Raw genomic sequence first — 20,614 nt, 5'->3', positions numbered from 1 at the left:
TAAAAAGTGAAACAATCTGTGTCCCCTCGATTCTTGGGAAGTTAATCAGCCTCGTAACTCCATTTCAGTATGTAATTGCAGGAGATATAGACATATGGAAATAATCTCACAGTAATTGCCCTGTAAGGTTATGTTAACATGCTGGGAAATTTCAAACACATATGTGTTTTGGAACTTATCTGGCTAGAAAAAGTTTTTTCCTGTATTTACAGTGGTAAAGTGTCAGAGGGGACAGAGGAGAAGCAGTTTGGGGTTCTTCTCATCTTTCAGCTGTCTTAATGAAGAGCAACCTAACACTATTTCTCCACACTCACTCACACACAGACAGACAGACCTCCAGTCTTAAAGGCAGAAATCTTAAAATGTAAAAAGATTTGATTATTATAACTTCCGTGTAATATAAAAATTATTACTCTGACATTGTCTTTGATTGATTTTCAGGGTAAATTGTGTAAATGCAAAGTGTCCATTTGTGTATTTCTAGTACAAAACAATCCGCAACAAGTCAGATGTGGAGAATAAATTCTTGTCTTTCTTATTTAGTCTTTCTCTGAACTGGATTCTTGTAGCAGTGACACAATAGACAATTCTATAACATCAAATCTTGAAGTCTGCAGCTTTTTAAAGCTCTGGGATACATTACTCACCTTAAATGACAGATATGTCTAAAATATAATTAGCAAATAACTTAATGAAATGTCAGTGCAGGTTTGCTGTGGCTTTTGTAGCAGGCCTGTATGCGGTGCATAAATATGTTTGCTACATATATTAGTGCCACACAAAAATCTGTTTGTTTATCCCTGTGGAGTTGGGCTTTGTCATCACACACTGTGAAGTTATAGGCACTGACACTGGGAACAGTGTGACCCACTTCTCCCTGACCTGGAAATACTCCGCAGGCTGACCCCGAGTCTAACACTAGCGCAAGCTGCATCAAGCAAGATAAAAGGGATGGTGATTCAAATCTAGGCTAATCATGAATTATTAAATGCTAAAATGATAAGAAAGCAGGGAGGTCAGCAGCAGCACATCCCAAACACTTTGCGCACTCACGCCATGTTTGAAGTGCAAAAGGCTGGGGCACCCACGGGAGAAAAAAAAAGGAAAATCAAGTGAAAGAAAAAGGTTCTTTTATTCTTTATCTATACATTGACTTCAGTCAAACACAGCCCGTAGGCTAACACTGAAATCCACTTTAAAAGGAGAAAAAAAAAACACCTCAAAAAGGAACAAAGAGAGGGGATCTGAAGCGGCGTCAAGTGTTTGACTGCTTGGCTGTGTAGCACGTAGGAAAATCAAAACCTGGTGATCTTGAATGACTTTTGGACACAGGCATATAAAGTTAGCCCAGTTATGTGAGGACAAAGGAAAGGCATGCGCTGGGTTCCAGCCAAGTAGTTCCATATGAGTGTTGAGTTCATTGGGTCCAGGTGGCACGTGGGAGCATGCATCACATGGAGGGTTCAGCATGGCTCTACTGCCCCCCTATGGCCTGGAATGTGCGGTGCGGCAGGAGGTCTGTCATGAGGCAGTACTCATGACAGACCATTGAAATTAGATATTCTTCCAAAACCTAATTTAAGCCATCATCTGGGGTATCACGTGCTTTTTAAATAAATAAATAAATAAATAAATAAATAAATAGAACTTGATACCATCATCCACAATGATTATCCATTAGGACATGGAATGCAAAAATTTTAGGGTGTATATATAACATTTATTATTTAATCTGTTTTTATATCTGCATGTCTGTTTACGTTTACTGCAAAGAAAAGAAAATTGCATGTGAATCCAGTCAGCGAAAACACTCGGGGGGCAAAGTTGAGGCGAGAAAGTCTCGTCCCCAGCTGGTAATGATTAACCACGGAACAGAGGTAGTCACTAAAGAACCCTGATAACCCTACTGGCAACCTGCTCAACAGCTATTGGTCAACAGTGTAGTTCAGGGGGGTGAAGGGGGTTTTGAACCGGTCAGCCAGAGGTGACCAGAGGTGGAGTCATGGAGTCAAAACATACTCTGATTGCAGGTCAGGAAACAGATTTTAATACAAGTGATATTTGCTTCAAGAGACTTGCTTTAGTTAATTTTTAAAGAAAACGTCGGACAAGATGATGATTTATGTCCAGTACAAGAATCCACAAAGATGAAAACTCATCCAAATGGACGAGAAGAAGTGTGCAGCTACAGCTTTACGAACTCCTGCATTTTACCACCACCCCAAAGAGCTACATCTGTGCCAAAGACACTGCACCCTCACCACGAATCAGTCCCCAATAAATGATCATCTGTAGGTTCGTGAAAATTACGATGGATGCTCCAAGTTTGGGGAGAAAGATTTGGATGAAGGAGGGGGGGAGTCAGGGAAAAAGCACAAAACTTTCTCATTTGAGATATCAGAGTTGATGTTACTACAGGGCTAGTGTTGAAAAACAGCTGTTGCCAACTCAGCTATTTGGCCCCTGACCTGGTTTTTTTGGTCACTGAATGGGGGTCTCTGAATTCCCACCCCTGTCAGAACATTTACAAGCCTGAGGAGCCCTGCTGCAGCCTCCCTTGACCCCAGCGTCACCCTTGCCCAGTGCATGCACCGAGGCATCCTGGGAGTAGAATAGGGCCAACAGAGAGAGAGGGAGAGAGAGAGAGGGAGGGAGAGAGTGAGAGTGGCTGCAGCCAAGAGCCCACCTCGTCAAGTTTACAACCCAATCAGGCTCAGTCTCATAAATCCACGCCTCCTCCTGCAGCAGGCAACAATGCTGGCCATTCACTGTGTGCGCAGGTTTAATAGTTCCTCTCCAGCTTCCTTCCACTTCTTAGCAACCCCCTACACACACTCCCTTTCTCCTCTCACAGGTTTATAGAGGGAGCTATGAGAAAGTCCAGGCCAGAGCTGCACACAATCAGGTCAGCGCAGAGTCACGGCGAGGTCAGCTGTTTCTGAACTGTGTCCGACCTCTGACCCCCCCCATGGTGCCACCTGGCGCTGCGATGGCAGCCAAGGGAGTCCCGAGTGAACTTCGCCTGAACCTGGACCTTAACATTGGACCATTGCCTCACCCCTGGCCCTTTGCTCCCAGTTTCCTCTGGGCCAAGACTCACACATTTCTGACATTTTTACATCTCACGTTTATCCATGACACAGAGCTTCTTCTGGTGATGGCACGGAGTTGTAGCCTTTCAATCAGAAGATACCTTCTTTGACCACTCGACTAACACATGTCTACACAGACAGAATAGAAAAGAATAGAAAACACCTTCCTGAAGTAATTCTTATAAATCTGTAGTAATACATCAGAAGCTGAATGTTGTTGTTGTTCTTCTTCTTATTCCACACACACTTAGTGTTTTGGAGCCACTTGACCCAGTCTTACAGAAGAATCTGCACCATGATTATTGAGTTTATACTCCCCTCTTGTGGATTTGACAGGAATAAGCCATTTAATTAAATCGCAGCACTCTACCTCTCTTTACCACTAGATGGAGCTACTATCTAATGATTTTATTTGATACCACAAAGCAAGATAGTTAAGGCTGTAGAACAGGGAAAGAAATAGTTATAGTAACTAGGCTGGAACCTTCTAGCTGTAACCACTGGAGAATAAATGCATGTTTGTGTACTCACCCATGCTGTCGTTCTGTTCAGACTCCAATGGATGGTCACTGTAAAAGCCTGAGAAAAAAAAAAAAAAAGGTAAGGTCAGCTGTATTGTCTTTCACAGAGTTGTACATACTCACACATATACTGAAATGAAGGATAACGGTATAATAAAATTGGGTTTTCTTGGACAATGTCCACAATTCGTTCACAAACATCAAGAAGCAACCCAGCGGCATAATTAACCAGGGCAAACACAAGTTCGATAGCTCTTTTTGACCGACTAGTTCCAAGAAATAAAAGAAGTAAACTCAGTAACTAAAGTTCCATTTGTCAAATACAACTTTCAGACACATGGAAATACAGAGTTATCATGTTGCTATATGTATTTATTTATTGTTGTCTTAATGAAAGAAAAGGACATGTGCAGAGGTCTAAGTATTTTTTAGACCACGGCTTGAATTGCTTTAAACCAGCACAGCCTGCACAAGCTGCATTTGAGGGAACGTGTGTGAATCATTCAGGTATTAGTAGCACTAATAGTCCATTTGAACATGAACCATTTGAAGTCTGAACTCTTATTTGGCAACTAAACTTCGACAAGTTGTATCTAACACAGCGCATCTTTGCCTCTGAATCTACATCATATGTACCTATATTATTTAGAAATGGCAGTACTGAGTAGTACTGCATGTAGTAGTAGAGTAGTACTGAGTGAGAGCAACACATCACATCTGCCTTGCAGAGACAACTGCCAGTTCAGTGAGAGCAGCAACTCGCACAGACTTGATACATGATTCATGTCGATGTTCACTTCCTGTTATCAGCCGTGACATGAAGTGATGCCTCTGGTTATCAGTGTTAATGTCCCGCATTAATCACTACTTTAAAACATGAACTCTAAATGAAAAAAAAGAGGAGATATTGTGTGTGTGGTCCTCCGTCTCTTTCAGTTTGTCTGTTATTTGTTTGAGATTGGTGACCTCCAGCAGCAGCACAGATCTGCCAGTGGTGACGGCTTCTTTCAACGGACTGGCTCTGAAAACTATTTCATTTCCAAATCCAGTGTCTGACACGCCAAAATCTGACAGCTCACTAATGCCAAAGAAGAGGTCAGTCCTACATTTCATCAGTTATTTCTCAAGAAACAGCTCAAACTGCATTTTTGCAAACTAAGTTTTTAGATTTTTTTGTATGCATAACCAGGAATATCATTTACATTTTACGTTTTTTATTGTTATTGATACAGCTACACTAGCCTTTTCCTCCTGTGCTATCCAGGCAAACCAAATTTCAATGGTGATTTCAATCTTTAAGACTGACCTCACAAGAAATCTACAGCATTTGATATTTTATTATTTTTATTCATTTGGACGTGCAAATACTGACTGACTGTAGTCTAGACTACCTACATTGAAACAAAGTCATCACTAAGACCAGAGTGTACCAAGCCTGACACAAGACCATAAGGTCATGGCATGAATGGCATTTATCCAACAGCACTTTACACATTTTTTGCTGCTCATTCACCCATTCATGGACACACTCACGCACTGATGGCAGTGAGCTAACACACAGGGTGCTGATCTAACCATCGGAAGTCAGTTAGGGTTCAGTGTCTTACCCAGTGTGGATGTGAGGAGGTGGGGATCTATCTGCCAACCCTGTGAAAAGCAGATGACCCGCTCTACTTCATGAGACACAGATACCCTATGAACAGTTTCCTTTGAAAATCTTAACTAGTGGTTGAGATGATTTTAGGTCAGGGGCTTCCCATAGACAGTCTGTAATATTTATTAACTGCACAGTGAATACTGTATCAACTGGGGTGCATTAAAATAGGAGGGGTGGACCACACTGACTGGACCAAATCTGATTTTTAATACACCCTGATATCATCTGACTATCATACAGGTTTAACCAGAACTCCAGACAATCTGCTTGCTTCATATTGGTTACCCTCTTGGTGTCTGAGCTTTATTTTATACCCACTCCCCCCCCCCCCCCCCCCCCCCATCTTGTATCCATCAGCAGCCTGCCATCTGTGCGTCCGGCATCTGGAGACATGGTGTCCACTTCTCACTTACAAGGCACCCGGCAAGCACCATCACTCACATCCAGACGGGTATAGAGTGTGGGCTGTCGGTGCCTCAGATCCCCCTATCTGTGTCAGTGTACCAGCCTGCTATCAACAGCTGTAGACCCCTGACCTGACACACGCCAGCTGCCCCCCCCCTCGCCCCACAGTCAACACCAGCATATGTTCTCCCTGGAGCATACACCAACACACACAAGCTCTGTTTCAACACACACGTGCCTCAGTCGCCCTCCCCTGAAAAGACACATACACTTATATTGACGTTTGACACACACACACGCATTCAGATGAGAATTAATGTCCGTGCATTCAGTTTGACTCCCACCTACTGTCCCCTTTTAATCTCGTGTGCTGGGGTTACAGATTTATACATTACACTTTAAGTGTATTAAGTGGTTAATCAGATCATTTTACTTCCATAAAGCCATTACTGAGCTAATTTTCTAGCTAGCAGCTGGCTGGCTATCTCACTGTAGCAGCTCTGGACAGAAGTAAAATGTCTCTCTCTCTCTTTTGTTAATTCTCCTTTTTTCTTATCAAGTTCTGTGTGTAAACCAAAAGTCTGCATGCTAAACACAGGGTTTGTAAAATGAAGTGCACAGGTATAACATTGAATGTATAGATGTAAATATTAAAGTTTACAGGCGTAAAACTACATCTTCAGACATTAATGATGGTCACCATCTTTTAGCATTTTAGTCTTTGTCAGTGGAACTACCAAAGAAACGGTCGACAATGCACTTTGTGGGTTATCTGGAGTAACAGGAAGAATATTCATGAAAAGGCTTTTTTTATGTATATTTATGTTACCCTGTGTGGTAATATACAGTGCTGACTTTTAACCAACTCAACAGGTCTCCACAATACAATGCTATTTAGGTGACACCATATATCACACATATAGTTTTTAATTTTCTGAAACTCAGACTCAGCATTAATAAAATCATGACTGACCATACTGATTACTGTCCATTGTCCAGACTGTATTAGTAGAGACAGTGTCTTTATTTTATCTATCTACTAGTTAGACTTGTTCTGGAGATCTGCAGCTAAAATGTCATTATACAGTATGTTGTAGTGTGATTGTCTATGTGAAGATAAAACTTGTTTTGATCTTCCGTGGACTAAATTTATTGGTTGGCTGCAGTCCAGCAAGCTTTGATCATTTTTCTGCTCAAATGATCTTTGAACAGAACACTAGAAGGTTTGAGGATATTGGTCAATCAGTCCTCCCACACACCATTTGCTGCTTTCTGCTTAGCTCTTAATAGTGGCATCTCTGGGATCAGGATTAAGACTTGTTTCGGTCCATACTCCAAGGCTGCAGTGTTGGCTAATAATGGCCCAGCTACTAGAGAAGAATGGAGCTCTCCAGTGTGTGGTCTCTGTTGCTAATCCTCATGACAGTTTATTGACCATTATAGCCCGAGGCTGGGAAGGCTTCCAGCAGCAGCCAATACAGCCGGAGCCTGCTCCGCTGTGGCCTATTGTGTGTTGACAAAGAAAGGCTGCATCTTTAACCTTTCACCTCTAAAACCTCCACAACCTCCGGCGCAATCAGCTCCCCATCAAAATAACATACCGCCTCTTGTCCCCTTGGTCTCCCTCCTTGTGGATGGAGACATGCTATGCAAGCCCAACATGGTATTTACCACAAGTAGCGCACTGCATTAGCATTTCAGCTGCTCTGACAGGACTGGGTAGAAGTGTGAGTGAGTGATACATCATAGACATCTTCATGCTTCGAGCATGTTCTGAGCACTTTACTCATGATGAACTCATCATTAACTCCATCACTGTGGTTTATCTGGCCAAATATTCACTGCCTGTAGAACCAAGCAGCAGCCACAACAGCTTAATGGTTGCTCTAATGGCTGCTACACACTGTACTGACTCATATATCAACTTCATGGTAATCAATTTGTCATTCCAGATAGTTTTAAAGCAGAAATGCCAACAGCTACGGTTTCAAACTACAAGTCAGAGTCACCTACAAGTAGACACACATGACACTGTAATGTATATTACAATACAACATAATTCACATTCTTTACTAAGTGCCATATGGCTCGACTTGTTGGTGCACGAGGTCCTCCACCCTCCTAAATCTTCAACCTGAAGCCATTAGCACTGCCCAGGAATCCCTCCCCAACATTCATGCAGCCCCTATATCAGTCCATCACTGTCCCCACTTTTCTGTCCCAGATGGCTGGGGTTCCGCATGGCCAGCGGAGGGCAACGCCAGCCTGTTATCTGAGTAGGTTGGCCTCTACCTGCCAGCCTGGCCGGCCCTGGGCCAGCCACGCTCTTATCTCGGCGCTACAAACCACACAGTCGCCATCTATCACATATCACACGGCCGGCTTGGCTCCGAACGCCACATAGGACGCAGGGCAGGGGGTGACAAAGATGTCAAGAAATGAGCCAGTAAGTCAGTTTAAAAGGCCAAATTTAGGCGTTGCCACTTAAGCCTGGGGTCACACTGTTTCTTTGAGCCTATGATACCTCCACATTACCATGAATAAACCCATTAACAGGATATTCTGTCCCTCTTTAGCTGAGCAGCAGCAGCAGAAATAACTTCCAGAAGTATCAGTGCATTTTCTACCTCAAAATGAGACATGTGGAAATGAATCATTTAAATTAGCTTCAGTCTGTTAAAAAACTAAAATAAAATCACACTGTCTGCTCACATTACTGCTGTTTTAACACCGACTTCTACACACTGCATGGCAAAGCCAAAGCATTATTATTATGCTTACATCTCTCAGAGTCTCCTGAAAATGTAAGCAGCTAGTGATTGACTGATGCCCCGAGGATAGCACAGATGGGAAATGTTTTTTTTTTTTAAGATTACATGTTAACAATACAGTTACAGGTTGTGTGACGTCAGCTCTTTGCTCACTCACTCAATCAATCAATCAATCACCCCACCCGACTGTAAGATGGATGAGAGGAAGCAGCAGCCACAGATAGATCATTGTTTTCACTCTGCAGGAAGGACAGAATGAATCGTGTGCTTGCTGAGAGGTCAGAGCAGAGAGGGCTGGTTTACCCCTTGGGCACCACTCGATCCAACCCCCCCACCAGCAGAGACACCCAAGCATGACAGTAAGGAGTTTCAGTTTGCCTCAGACAGCCTTGAAGGAGCAGATAGGGATATAATCAAGTAGACAGGGAAGATGTTGCCACTGTTATGCGACCACCCGGCTTCAGGGGGGCTGCTGCTGCTGGATCGCTCTATCTAGCTGGCTGCGATCAAAGTCCTTTATGTTAGGTAAATGTTGCTTCCAGTGGGTGTGAATGGCCTGCTGAATCTGAGAGGGGTGCTACCTTACACAGGCCAGCCCTCAAACTGTATAGACCCCTCTTCAGTCTGGGCCCTGATTAGCCGTTTTGTTTTTAGCAGAGAGCCTCTCAGTGCTCTGCAGTGGATATTGCATATGACAGATTGTGAAGGAACTCGAGTGTTGGCTTCACAGGCTGCTCCACGGTCATCCCTTTGACCTCTACACCTGACCCTTGACCTCAGTGTGTAACACAGCGCAGCACAATGTCTACTCTGTCCTCCCCGCTGCTTCAGGCTGACAAAGCGCACAGCCCAGTATAGCGCTCACCTCTCAAACGCCATTCAAGTTCACAGAGCACGCTCCGTGCTCATGGGTTCACTTTTTGGCCAGCGGAGACATTCTACTGCCTGATCATCCAGAAGGGACAGAGGGAACATTTTCCCATGGATGACTACGAAAGATCTGAAACTTTTTGGAAACATTTTTAATATCATGAATATTAAAAAATATAAACATTAAAAACATTTTCATCACCTGACCTGGACCAGAAAACAACATCTGTAAGACTTAAAGTCAATTAAAGTCAACATAAAAACCTACATTTACTATGATTAACTAAAACTTACAAAGTTAAACATATTTATGTTGAGATTTATAATGTAACGTCAGATATTTTAAAGCTTGTCAGACTTATTGTATTGTCCATGACATAAAATATATATAGTGCACAACATAATTGAAGCTCTTGAGCGCTGCGGACTGTTAAGTCTAAAATTACAACCACATGTTGCTCAGATGTTACTCGTTTTAATACACACAACTCTCTCTCTCTCTAAAGTCAAGGAATAGTCAAGCATTGTGGAGAAATACACACATTTCCTTTCTTATCAGGAGCGAGACACCGAGATTACCAGTCTCATGTCTATGGGTTCAATACAGAACTGGAGACAAAGAAATGCCTAAAGAGCACTGATTAACACGCTGTAGTGTGTTTGTTTAATCCGTTCACACAAACACACAGAAATCGACAATTTGTGGTTTTAATTGGAGTAAAGAAACAAGCGGATAGTAGGTGTATTTTGTCCCTTTGGACAGGGCCAGGCTAGCCTGCCTTCAAGTCTTTATGCTAAGCCATGTCCTGACTCCAGCTCCACACTGAAAACATAATCCTCTCATCTCACCCTCAAAATGTGCCTTCACATTTCCAAAAATACTAAACAAGTCAAACTGTACATAAAAAACAAATCAAAAAGCGAGTCACTGAAACTAAATAATACTATACTGTAATATTAGTAATCCAAACAGAAGGAAGGAGACACTTCCATATATAGATTCAGACAAAATATTTAAAAATAGGTAATATATATATATATATATAATATAGTATCTCTATATATATATATATATATTTACACAACTTTACATGTTTTAACATTTTGCCTTATTCTTAAGTATAAATGACTTTAACTAATTATTGATGGATATTTGAAGATAAACCCTTATTTTTATTTAATGCTACAGTGTTTAAGATCAAACAATGGAGTGAGGACAATCTTTTTTTTCCCGCACACTTCAGTGTATGTTATGTTAAACTAATGAATGTATGTCTTTATCTGCACTAATCCTAGCGGCCGAGGGTGAGGGTCACGCTATGGTCAGAGGGGCGGGGGCTCCGTCACCGCCGCTTGACACGCTCAAAGGAGCAACTTCCCTTTCATCATGCCAGGGGTCAGAGTTTTACTACCTCACAGAGCCAGCGAGCGTACTGCACTGTGCAAACTCAGACCTATAGCAGCCATCTGATAATAATCATCTTACAAAACCAACCAAAGAACAACAAACCAGGGGGACTCGCCGTGTTCCTTACATTCACTTCTCGTTAATCTCAGATCAGACTGCCAGCTTCCTCTGATCACATCTGACATGTGCGCTTCAGAGTAAAACTCAAAAAAAAAAAAGTTGACTAACAGAAGTTAATGTTAAATTGCAGCAGGCACTAACTCTTCACCTGTCATCTCTACTTTAGCGCATCTGTTCAGTATCTAGAGCTGTTTTTTTCATATAAATAAAGTAAAATGCATTTCAATGATTTATTTGTTATCTTTGTCATTTCTATGTAATTTTAACTGTGCAAATATATATATATTGAACACATATATTAAGGTACTGAAGTTTTCTGATGTTAGAATTTATTACTTAATTTGATGTCATTTTAAACTCGATGTCTGTATTTTTTGGACAGCAAGACATCTGAAGACATCACCTTGGGCTCTGGGCATTTTCTGACATTTCACAGACAGAAAAAACATCAGATTTATCAATAACGGAAAGGATTGTTAGATGCAGCTCTACAGCGAGCACACTGCCCTTTTAGTCCTTTTACAAATGAGGTGCAGAGCCGTTAAAAAGATAAACTCGAGTGAGTAACCAAGGAATGTTTGCTCTTAACTGTGTGTGTTTGTGTGTGTGTGTGCTAAAGTAATGAGGACAGTAAGTGTTTGGCAGATTCCTGTTAAAAGAGCCAATGTGCACAGCTCTGTGTGTCTTTTCTGTTGACTGTGAAATGACTCTGGTGCCTGCCGATCGGCTTAGAAATCGGTGGAGGAGGACTGTGCTTCAACGACCAATCATCTTTAGCAGTTGCCATTCTTCTCAGCATGGCTGCACCTTTGCATCCATACCCAAAACAAATTGCTTGTATGCTCAGGTGAGTTTCTTCCAAATTCAGATATCCAAAGAAGAAACACCTAGTCGTTATGAGTGCTGACCCATCTAAAATGGAAATAGTGTTTTTGAACTGCTCTTTTATAACCCCCACGACAACTGCATCCTCCAGCACTGCGGTTTCACAGGAAAGCCATCCCTGCTCTACATACCAAGTTCAGTGTTTTACAGCTGCCTGTAAACTCATCCTCCACCCAAATTCAAACTCAAATTGAAGACATTTATGGCCTCTGGTCGCTCTACGTGTTGAATATCACAGAGGCTTGACAAAAGTGTCGATCGCCAGCGTCACTGTACCAACTGTCCCCCATACTCACTGTAATCTATTCCCCTGCAAAAATATGGTTTATGGCAGCGTGACTCTTCCTCGCCCCTGTCACAATCCTCCCCCCTGTAGCTCATTAGCAGCTGTTAGAGCCTCAGGTTCTGCCAGGATCAAGCAAGCAAACATCTCAGAGAGCAGCCTCACTGCCATCCCAAGCCTGTAGCTCATGGATCAAGTGGAGGTTGTAAATACTTTCCTGGGTTACGTGCAGGTCAGCAGAGAGCGGGCCATTAATGCTTCAAGAGCAACATCCCACTGACCCTGGTCACCGTTCCCATAGTGCTCACTCACTGCCACCTCCCCCCATGTGTCCATCGCAGTCCACGCAACAACAAAATCGAATCAAAGCAAGGTTGATAGCGGTGTGGAGGATGATAGAAATGTTTATGAACTTAAAATCATTTTAAAATCACGTCATTATTAGATTCTTGGAAACTGACAGAATTTTCTGGGATTTTTTTGTTTCATTTTATAGATCATGTGATTCATCAAGAATGTTGATGACTGATTAACAGTTTTCCTCAGGAACTGCATCCATCACTTTTTGAATTAACGTGGAGATATTTATTTATTTATTTATTTATTTTTAAAATCATTTCATGATTTTTCACAAGCTTCTTTAGTTCATGGTGTGATTACTTTTGGCAATGTTTGTTACAGTGGACGGAAACACAATTTATCTCTTGTTCATCCACATACTGTTGAAAAACCTGACATCGGTGGTTTGTACTAAAAATGTATTCCTGAAAATAAACTTTCTGAAGCGACCCACTGAGGTTGTACTTTTCATGTACTTGCGTTGCCTTGAAAGAATATCAAAAACTTGACAACTTCAAAATGTTTCACAAACTTAAATATCAGTAGTGAGTTGTCTTTTTTTTAAGACCTTTTAAACAATCCTCATTATAAATAATAAAATAAATAATCTATATAAATAAAATAATAAAACCTTGATGCACTGAGATAATTACATTACATCCTGAGGCCATTTCCCCGTGTCCACTGTAGTGTGATCAGTAAATTGACATTTTGTACAATGTTTAATAGTGAAATGCAAATAGGTGTCAGATTAGAGACAGTCTGTGTGATGATGTGGCTTTACTGACACTGAACTGTGACCATGTCATGATAAGATAAGAGGACAATGATCTTTGTGTTGTGTCCTGTTGTGTTCTTGCAGTTACATCACCATCTAATCACTCTTTCTTCTGACCACACACTTGTGGGTTGCCTTGAAACAGCAGCATCAGGATGAAGGACAGCCTTTAGACCTCTCACCAGAGAGAAGACCTTCCTCAGCAACACTGGCCTCATTACTCACACAAAGTCCTCACCATTCAATGATTCTATTATTTACACAATATATCGCTTTGTCTGTGAATGCTTCTTTTGTTCCTTCTAACATTGATCGGTCAATTAATCCTCTTAAATATACTAAAAGTACTGTGCAGCAAAAACATGAAGTTTAATTTATTCATACTCAAATTCCAATGAAAAAATACAATCAACCTGAGAAAAACCAATGCTGTCTAACCAGTCCAACCAAATCAGCACAGACTTCAGTCATAATAGAAAAGAGTAGTCAGTATGTTAATATTAAATTTAACACTATAAATATAAATGTGGCAATTTATTTTAAAATATAATAATACATTTTAGTCGTGCTGCCAATCCCTAGTAACAAGCATTAATTATGTGAGTTAGATCGTTTCAGTTTTTAATTTTCAAAGGTGTGTAGTTTTAATGGAGCTTTTATTGTTTGCAGTTTTATAGTGTCTTTATTACAATACTGTCAGGGACAAGAGTTCAGTTCAGAAATGGTATAATATTTTTTATGTTAGTTCAGTTTGTTTTGTAAGTACACAATATCAGATCTGTTTATTTTTGTTAGTTTTTTGATCGAGAGAAAAGGAAGACGCAAAAAAAGAGACCAGATCAGGCCACTCATCTACTGTTACTGGAGGTGGAAATTAGGATTATGTAAAAATAGACTTTTAATTTTAATGTCAGGACAACTAAATATGTTATATAAGAACAAGATGATGTTAGATTTATGCTTGCATTCTTATGTGTTTTTCTGAGATGTAAGTGGTATTAAGGAGATGAAACAAAGCAAATGTTTCTGCTAAATGTTTCATCTGACCAAAACAACGACAATAATCCGTTCGGCCTGTTTTAATTTCAAAATAAGTCAATCCAAGCCTTCACTGCTTCCTCCTTCATTTGGCCTTTTTTACAGCACATACAGGACCTCGCTCTGATAACACTTTAAGATGCCTTCATTCATCTAATGTAGTCTTTAAATGGTAAAACCATCTGCTGTGGAGCGAGATAAATCACTCTGTTTGAAATGCTAATCAGCCTGGCTGAAGAATTTTCTCAAATCTGGTGAAATTATCTTGGAATGGGTGGACTCCTGAATTTACTCATTCAACTGGTGAAAAACTCATTTTCTTCAATTAGCTTGATTTGAAAAAAAAAAAATCATTGCAACAGGAGGTCATATCAATAGCCAATGTTCCCTGATGATTGATCTGCATTGAAAAACCAGAAGCTGCTGCCAAACTGCTGTAAGAAATGTGACATTTTAACATTTAGTATTGCACTAAAAACCTTTAAAGATATTCTAGAACATGTTTCCGATTCAGGTCCTGAGAGACTTCAGATTGATCATCTGACCTCTGCTGTATTTACTTCAGACTAAAAAACATCCATTAAAGATGCATTTCAGTCAAAACAGCAACCAAAGTATCGTTAAATACTGCAGAAAATAAGAGAAAAACTAAATTCATTTGCTGAAGCATAAAATAAGAATCAAATTTAAACCTGACTGTAACAGAAGACTAGTGCTGCTTGTTTCTGGAACACATATCTAAATAAAATTTGATTTGCAGACATCACTGAGGACCTCTCAGCAAAAAGCTTTTTTTAAAACTATTTTTTGACACTTTGTAGATTAAATTATTATTATAGAGAAAATAATGAGCAGATTAATTTATGGTGGAATTATCAACATTTGGTGATTTGGCTTTTCTTTTTTTTATCTTAACACTACAAAAATGCTGACCTCCAGTCTGTAAATATTCTTGGTGTTAATGTCCAGGTCTGCCCACCTTTTCATACAAGATGACACTTTTTTTATCCAAATGAATATAACTGTCCTGTTAGAGTTAGAGTTATATTACAGAGCAAATTTAAAATCCTCGATTTGGTGTGTGTGAGAGAGAGAGCGTGAGGTGAGGTGCAGCTCTTGTCACTGTGCTGGTGTTGACACAGATCTACTGATAGTGGAGGGAGTCAAGTTAAGAAGAAGAAGAAGAAGAAAACACAACATGATGGATCACATCTGCCTGCTTGGCCCCCACCCCCGTGCCCCTCTCTCCCTCCACCCAACACTATCACCAGCAGCAGCAGCAGCAGCGGCAGCAGCCCCTCCTCCTCTACTGTACTCCTCCTGGCTCATCATTCAAGCGTCACGGCGGGGGGTTTCGCATCCTGTCCCCCGCCCCACCCACTGCCAGCCGTCCCCTTCACCCTGCCCCGAGGGACAGGACAGGACAGGACAGGATAGGACAGACCCCCGAGCCAGAGCAAGGGGGGCTGACAAAGCACTTTCTTTCAGCCTATCTGCCCCGCGGTGCCAGCCTGCAAACCCCCGAGGCCCAAACATGGGCTCCACACAAATACTTAGACCCCACCACCCAACCTGTCCTCCTCCTCCTCCTCCTCATTCTCCTTCTTCTTCTTTCTGTTCCTTCTCCTTCTGCTGAGTTCAATTACATTAAAATAATCATACTTCACTGAGCAGAGGGTGCAGCAGGGGCAAGGCAAATTCCTGGTCAATTCAAAGATCAATGGAAATTGAGTTTGTTCTTCAGATGTGTTTATGTGGAGGAGCAGGAGCTGAAGGAAGCTGTGGCTGCTTTGTTTTCTGTGGAACAATGTGAGGGGATAGAAAGGCTTTGACAGTTAACACTTCTCACCGGTCACTGATGGGTTAACCAGCTGGACTCTAACATCTGTAACATCTGTCATTCTTCTACAGCTGCAGCTAACAATAATATTCTTTATTAATTAATCAACTTCTTCTCATATCTGTTTTTCTTTGCCCGTGTCAGGAACTTGAATTGCCTATCAAATATAAAAAAAACTGTCCTGCCTTGAATTTAACTAATTAATGTGTTAGATCATGGTTTGGTCTACAAACGGTCAGAAAGAAAGTGTTAAATGTCCATCACCAAGGTTCAGCCTTTAAGCTTAAAATGACTTAAACAATTAAATAAATAGCTGTTGTCAATTATTTCACTGTTGATCAACTATTTATTATAGTCTCCCTCACCCACAATTATTATACTGTATTATATAACATTTAGAAATAATTAAAAATTGGTTTTAAACTTTTTTTTCTTAAATAGACTATTAAAGAACTGAACTCAGAGTAACAATGTCAAAATAAAATCCTGCAGACTATTTATAAAAACATGTTCATCTTTCTTTGGTTTATTCCATGAAAACTCAGCATTGCTTTCTTTATTTATGCTTTATGCAAAGCCTTTGCATCATAGAGATCATTTGATCTTTTCAAATGTTACTTCATAGTTAGTAGGGCTGCTTTTTAAATTATTATTATTATTATTATTATTATTATTATTATCTGTTGATTATTGTTTTATTTATTGATTCATTGTTTTATTTAAGATGGTATGTTCAACCAACTGTCCAAAGGACGCAAATATTCCAAAAGGAAATAGAAGCAAATTGTCACATTTAAGAATCTGAACACAGAATGTTTGGGCCTTCTGCTGACAACGAATGACTTTAAATGATGAATGGAATTTGATTATCATTAGTTAGAATAAAGATTTTAAAAATCATTTTATGTTTATTTGATTTTTTTTTTTCTAAAATGCTCTGTGCTAACACCACGATTAAAGAACCAAGAAAAGTTTTGTGGATGAGACAAATCCAGCAGATTTCCCTGCAGGCCTTCTTTTTACCTTTATGCTCATTAAATCTACAGTTATTACACGGACACGCAAACACAGGCCATTTAAACGCACCCTGAAGTCACGGTGAGTGTGCTCAGAGCAGGCAGAGTTAAAGGAATTTTAATCTTGGAAATGTCAATAAATCTTCAGTCACCCGCACGGGGGCACGATATGAGACTGGCGCCTGGGACAGACATTGCTGCAAGGCATTGTGGGCCTTAGTTTGGGCCAGTGTGGAACATATTGAAGAAATAAATGGTCAGGTTAGAGGAAGGAGAAGTGAGCTGTGCGTAAACTTTTGTCACAGTGTGATCTGCAACGTTAGCAGCAAAGTCAGTGTCATGTAACAGCCGGGAGGTGAACACGGTGCAGAGAAATCTGCTATCTAAATTCAACAAACTATGAACCCATCTTTCCTCCTTCGGTTCCATCTTTTGCACCCTGTGCCGAGAACGCAGCGCCGGATTTTGGGGGGACTAAAGAAGCTAAATGGCTTCAGGGCGTTCTCCAAGTTCAAAAGTTCACCTTTTACGATCTCCCCGAGCCTGACTGACCACCTCCAAATAAAAACATTCCGACCTCTGTTCCCAGCAAGCCCAACTCTGCTATCACACACACACACACAGACACACACACGCACGCCGCACACACGCACACACACACGCACACACACACACAAGCAGAGCCACTGATGCACAACATGGAAACAAACCAAACTCAAAGTGCGCCTGTCCTCTCACATCTCTCACGTCATCCTCACTTCACTTGTTAATAATTCAATGTGTGTAAAGTTAAAGTTGATCAAATGAACACACACACACACACACACACACACACACACAGGTGTGTTTTCTTTCCTGTGCTCGCGCGTTAGCATGTTCAGTTTCGTGCAGCAGTGATGGGCGCACGGTGCAGCCGTGCTCACGTTCGGAGGTGAGGGAAGGTGTGACGGACAGAGTGCCGTGTGTTGTACAGTACGCTACATGTGCGAGTGTGTGTGTGTGTGTGTGTGTGTGTGTGTGTGTGTGTGTGCAGGTTCACGCTCCGGTTCGTGTTTGCCTCACCGTTAACGGACTTGGCGTTGTTTCTCTCCGGGTAGTCGAACCCGTTCGTCCTCTTCTCTATCTCCATCCTCCTGCATGGGCTGATCCCGAGTCAGCCCCGACGTCGCCCTTTGCCGCCACGTAAAAAGCTGCACCCTGTTGATGGTGCTGGTTGGAGGTGACAGTGCTGCTGATGCTTTCAGGTGAATGAAGCTTGCACTGCGCTGTCCCTGTGTTCGGTCCCGGCTGGCTCACTGCTCGGACCGCCGTCCCATGATTTAGCTTACTGCTTCCAGTCAGCGGGGAATGACCGGGTCCACACCCCCAGGGCTGGTGCGTTCAGGGACCATGAGGAGGGTGGGGGACAACAGCTACTTACGTCCAATTAGAAATCAGACACAGAAGCACGTTCACACGTTAAAGCAATGTAACCTTTGAGAGAAGATGTTATACCGTCTGAATCTCACAAATGGTTGCGTTTATGAGCAAATAATTAATAATAATTAAATGTTAAAGAAGCTAGACAAACTGTTGCACCGCGTCACAGTGACTGTAATTATGACTTTTTCGCACTGTTTAAATGCAGTTTCTGTTCTTTAAAACATGTAAATATCATCACTCGTGTTTCATTCTTACTGTGTATACTACATGAACTTACATGAAGTAACCCGCTGCTTTTGTACAAGTGCAGTGTAGTCGCTCCTCGTCGTCACGTGATACCGTCTCATTTTATGAAACTCGCTTATTCCCACATGAAGTGAAGGCAGCACAAACACACAACAGAGATTACGCAACGGGTGGCCTTTGTTCCGCATGCATGCTGGGATATGGAGTCCCGTTCTGAGTCCGAGGCGCTCGCAAGCCGCAAAGCTAGCGCGCTAATGCTAACAGTATCGTTTGTTTTTGTTAGTTAAGCTAATAAATTATAATATAATTAAATAATATGTTTCAGTAAAAAATAGAGAGAGAGAGAGAGAGAGAGAGAGAGAGAGAGAGAGAGAGAGAGAGAGAGAGTGTGTGTGTGTGTGTGTGTGTGTGTGTGTGTGTGTGTGTGTGTGTGTGTGGTGCCCCCTGGTGGTCACACTAACGTGTGGAAAACTAAACGTAGCCTGAAGCCAGCAGCTTTTAGCCAAAGCACACACGTTTGACCACAAAGAATTCTGAATAGCAGCATTAGCTTTTTATTTTCGTTTTTATTTCCTTTAACATTTATTTTCTGTGCTGTTGTCACAGTGTAGAGGGTGATGAAGGTTTCCAGGTAGCCAAAGTTTGTTAATTAAGTCAACTTTATTGTCAAAGCTGCCATATGTGCAGGACATACAGAGAATTGAAATAGTGTTTCCTTCATATCCCTGGGTGCAGACGGCAATAAAAAATAACATGAAATATGAAATATATACATGTAAGTTAAATGATATAAGAAGAATACCTCAAATCTAAAAGATATAAACAGTATAAATAATTATGGCAAATATAGAAATATATTCATTGTGTATATCTGGCGGTATAAACAGAATGAACGGTGAGGTCTATAATAGATAAATAAATCCTGCTGTCTCTGACTGTAACTGCGTAGGTCCTTTGTTCCCATGACCATACAGCTTTTCAACGCCTCACAAAAAGTGCTACACACACACCGACTACATAGCTGACGTGCAATATTAATTCATCGGACAATAACTGAACTATTACTGTGCAATAACTAGTAAAGTAACGTGTTTCTCTTCTCTTACCTCTCTTTCTCTTTCTCAAAACCGTGCACCACATCCCACCCCCAATCATTACCTTGTTTTGCACTAATATTTATTTATTTATTCATTACCATGACAGGCATTTTACTAGTATGACATTTTTTTATTTTTATGACATTTTACTACCTGGTGTTTTTGGAAGACAGTTGAGTGAATGTATGTATGTATGCAGGGCATGTGCAATGACTGATAGGCTGGATGTGTTGTTTTTGTGCAATGTGCTATGCGTTTTTGCTGTTGCTGTTGTTGTGCTGATATGTTGGTTTTGTGTTTTGTGTTACATGTATATGCTGCTGGACACCTTAATTTCCTTCGGGATCAATAAAGTATCTTTATCTATCTATCTATCTATCTATCTATCTATCTATCTATCTATCACGCATATAACGTGTGGAGAAGCGTGCGCCTCGATATTTTTTACTACTATAAAATGCACAAACAAAAAAACACATTTAGGATCGAAGAGCAGTTTAGATCAGTGGTGTCATGTGTCATGGTATGATCCCTTCTTGACAATGTGTATAATACAAAATGTATACTTATATCCAAAAAGAAGCACATTTATAATAATTGTAATAATAAATGTGCTTCTGTATGTGCACTGTATATTACAGAGTATGCTCTGTAAGATACAGTGCTGCAAATAGTGTCTTACCCACACAGAAACTAAGTTAGTTATAATTCATAAATATTTGATAAATCTAACGATCGACTATTATCTACCATGTGATTACACAGCCTATCACAGAAATATCGGCGTTTGAAATAAATGATGATGAATCCTGTCAGTGCTGTGAGG

General features: G+C 40.9%; 1 protein-coding gene across 1 annotated transcript in view; it reads right to left on the bottom strand.

Moving 5' to 3' along the window:
• Window positions 1–18,766, bottom strand: part of nr6a1a (nuclear receptor subfamily 6, group A, member 1a) — a 75,445-nt gene extending 56,679 nt beyond the window's left edge. Inside the window, exons 1-3 of the mRNA XM_027277839.1 lie at window positions 18,723–18,766; window positions 18,086–18,435; window positions 3,624–3,671 (exon numbers count right to left, since the gene is read on the bottom strand). Of these exons, the coding sequence (XP_027133640.1) occupies window positions 3,624–3,671; window positions 18,086–18,152 (115 nt within the window). The 5' untranslated portion in view covers window positions 18,153–18,435; window positions 18,723–18,766. The remainder of the gene's footprint in view (window positions 1–3,623; window positions 3,672–18,085; window positions 18,436–18,722) is intronic.
• Between the last annotated feature and the right edge of the window lie 1,848 nt (window positions 18,767–20,614).

This window comes from Larimichthys crocea, chromosome III, assembly GCF_000972845.2.
Source record: "Larimichthys crocea isolate SSNF chromosome III, L_crocea_2.0, whole genome shotgun sequence".
Lineage (NCBI taxonomy): Eukaryota > Metazoa > Chordata > Actinopteri > Sciaenidae > Larimichthys > Larimichthys crocea.
This window is presented reverse-complemented; position numbering and strand designations above follow the sequence as displayed.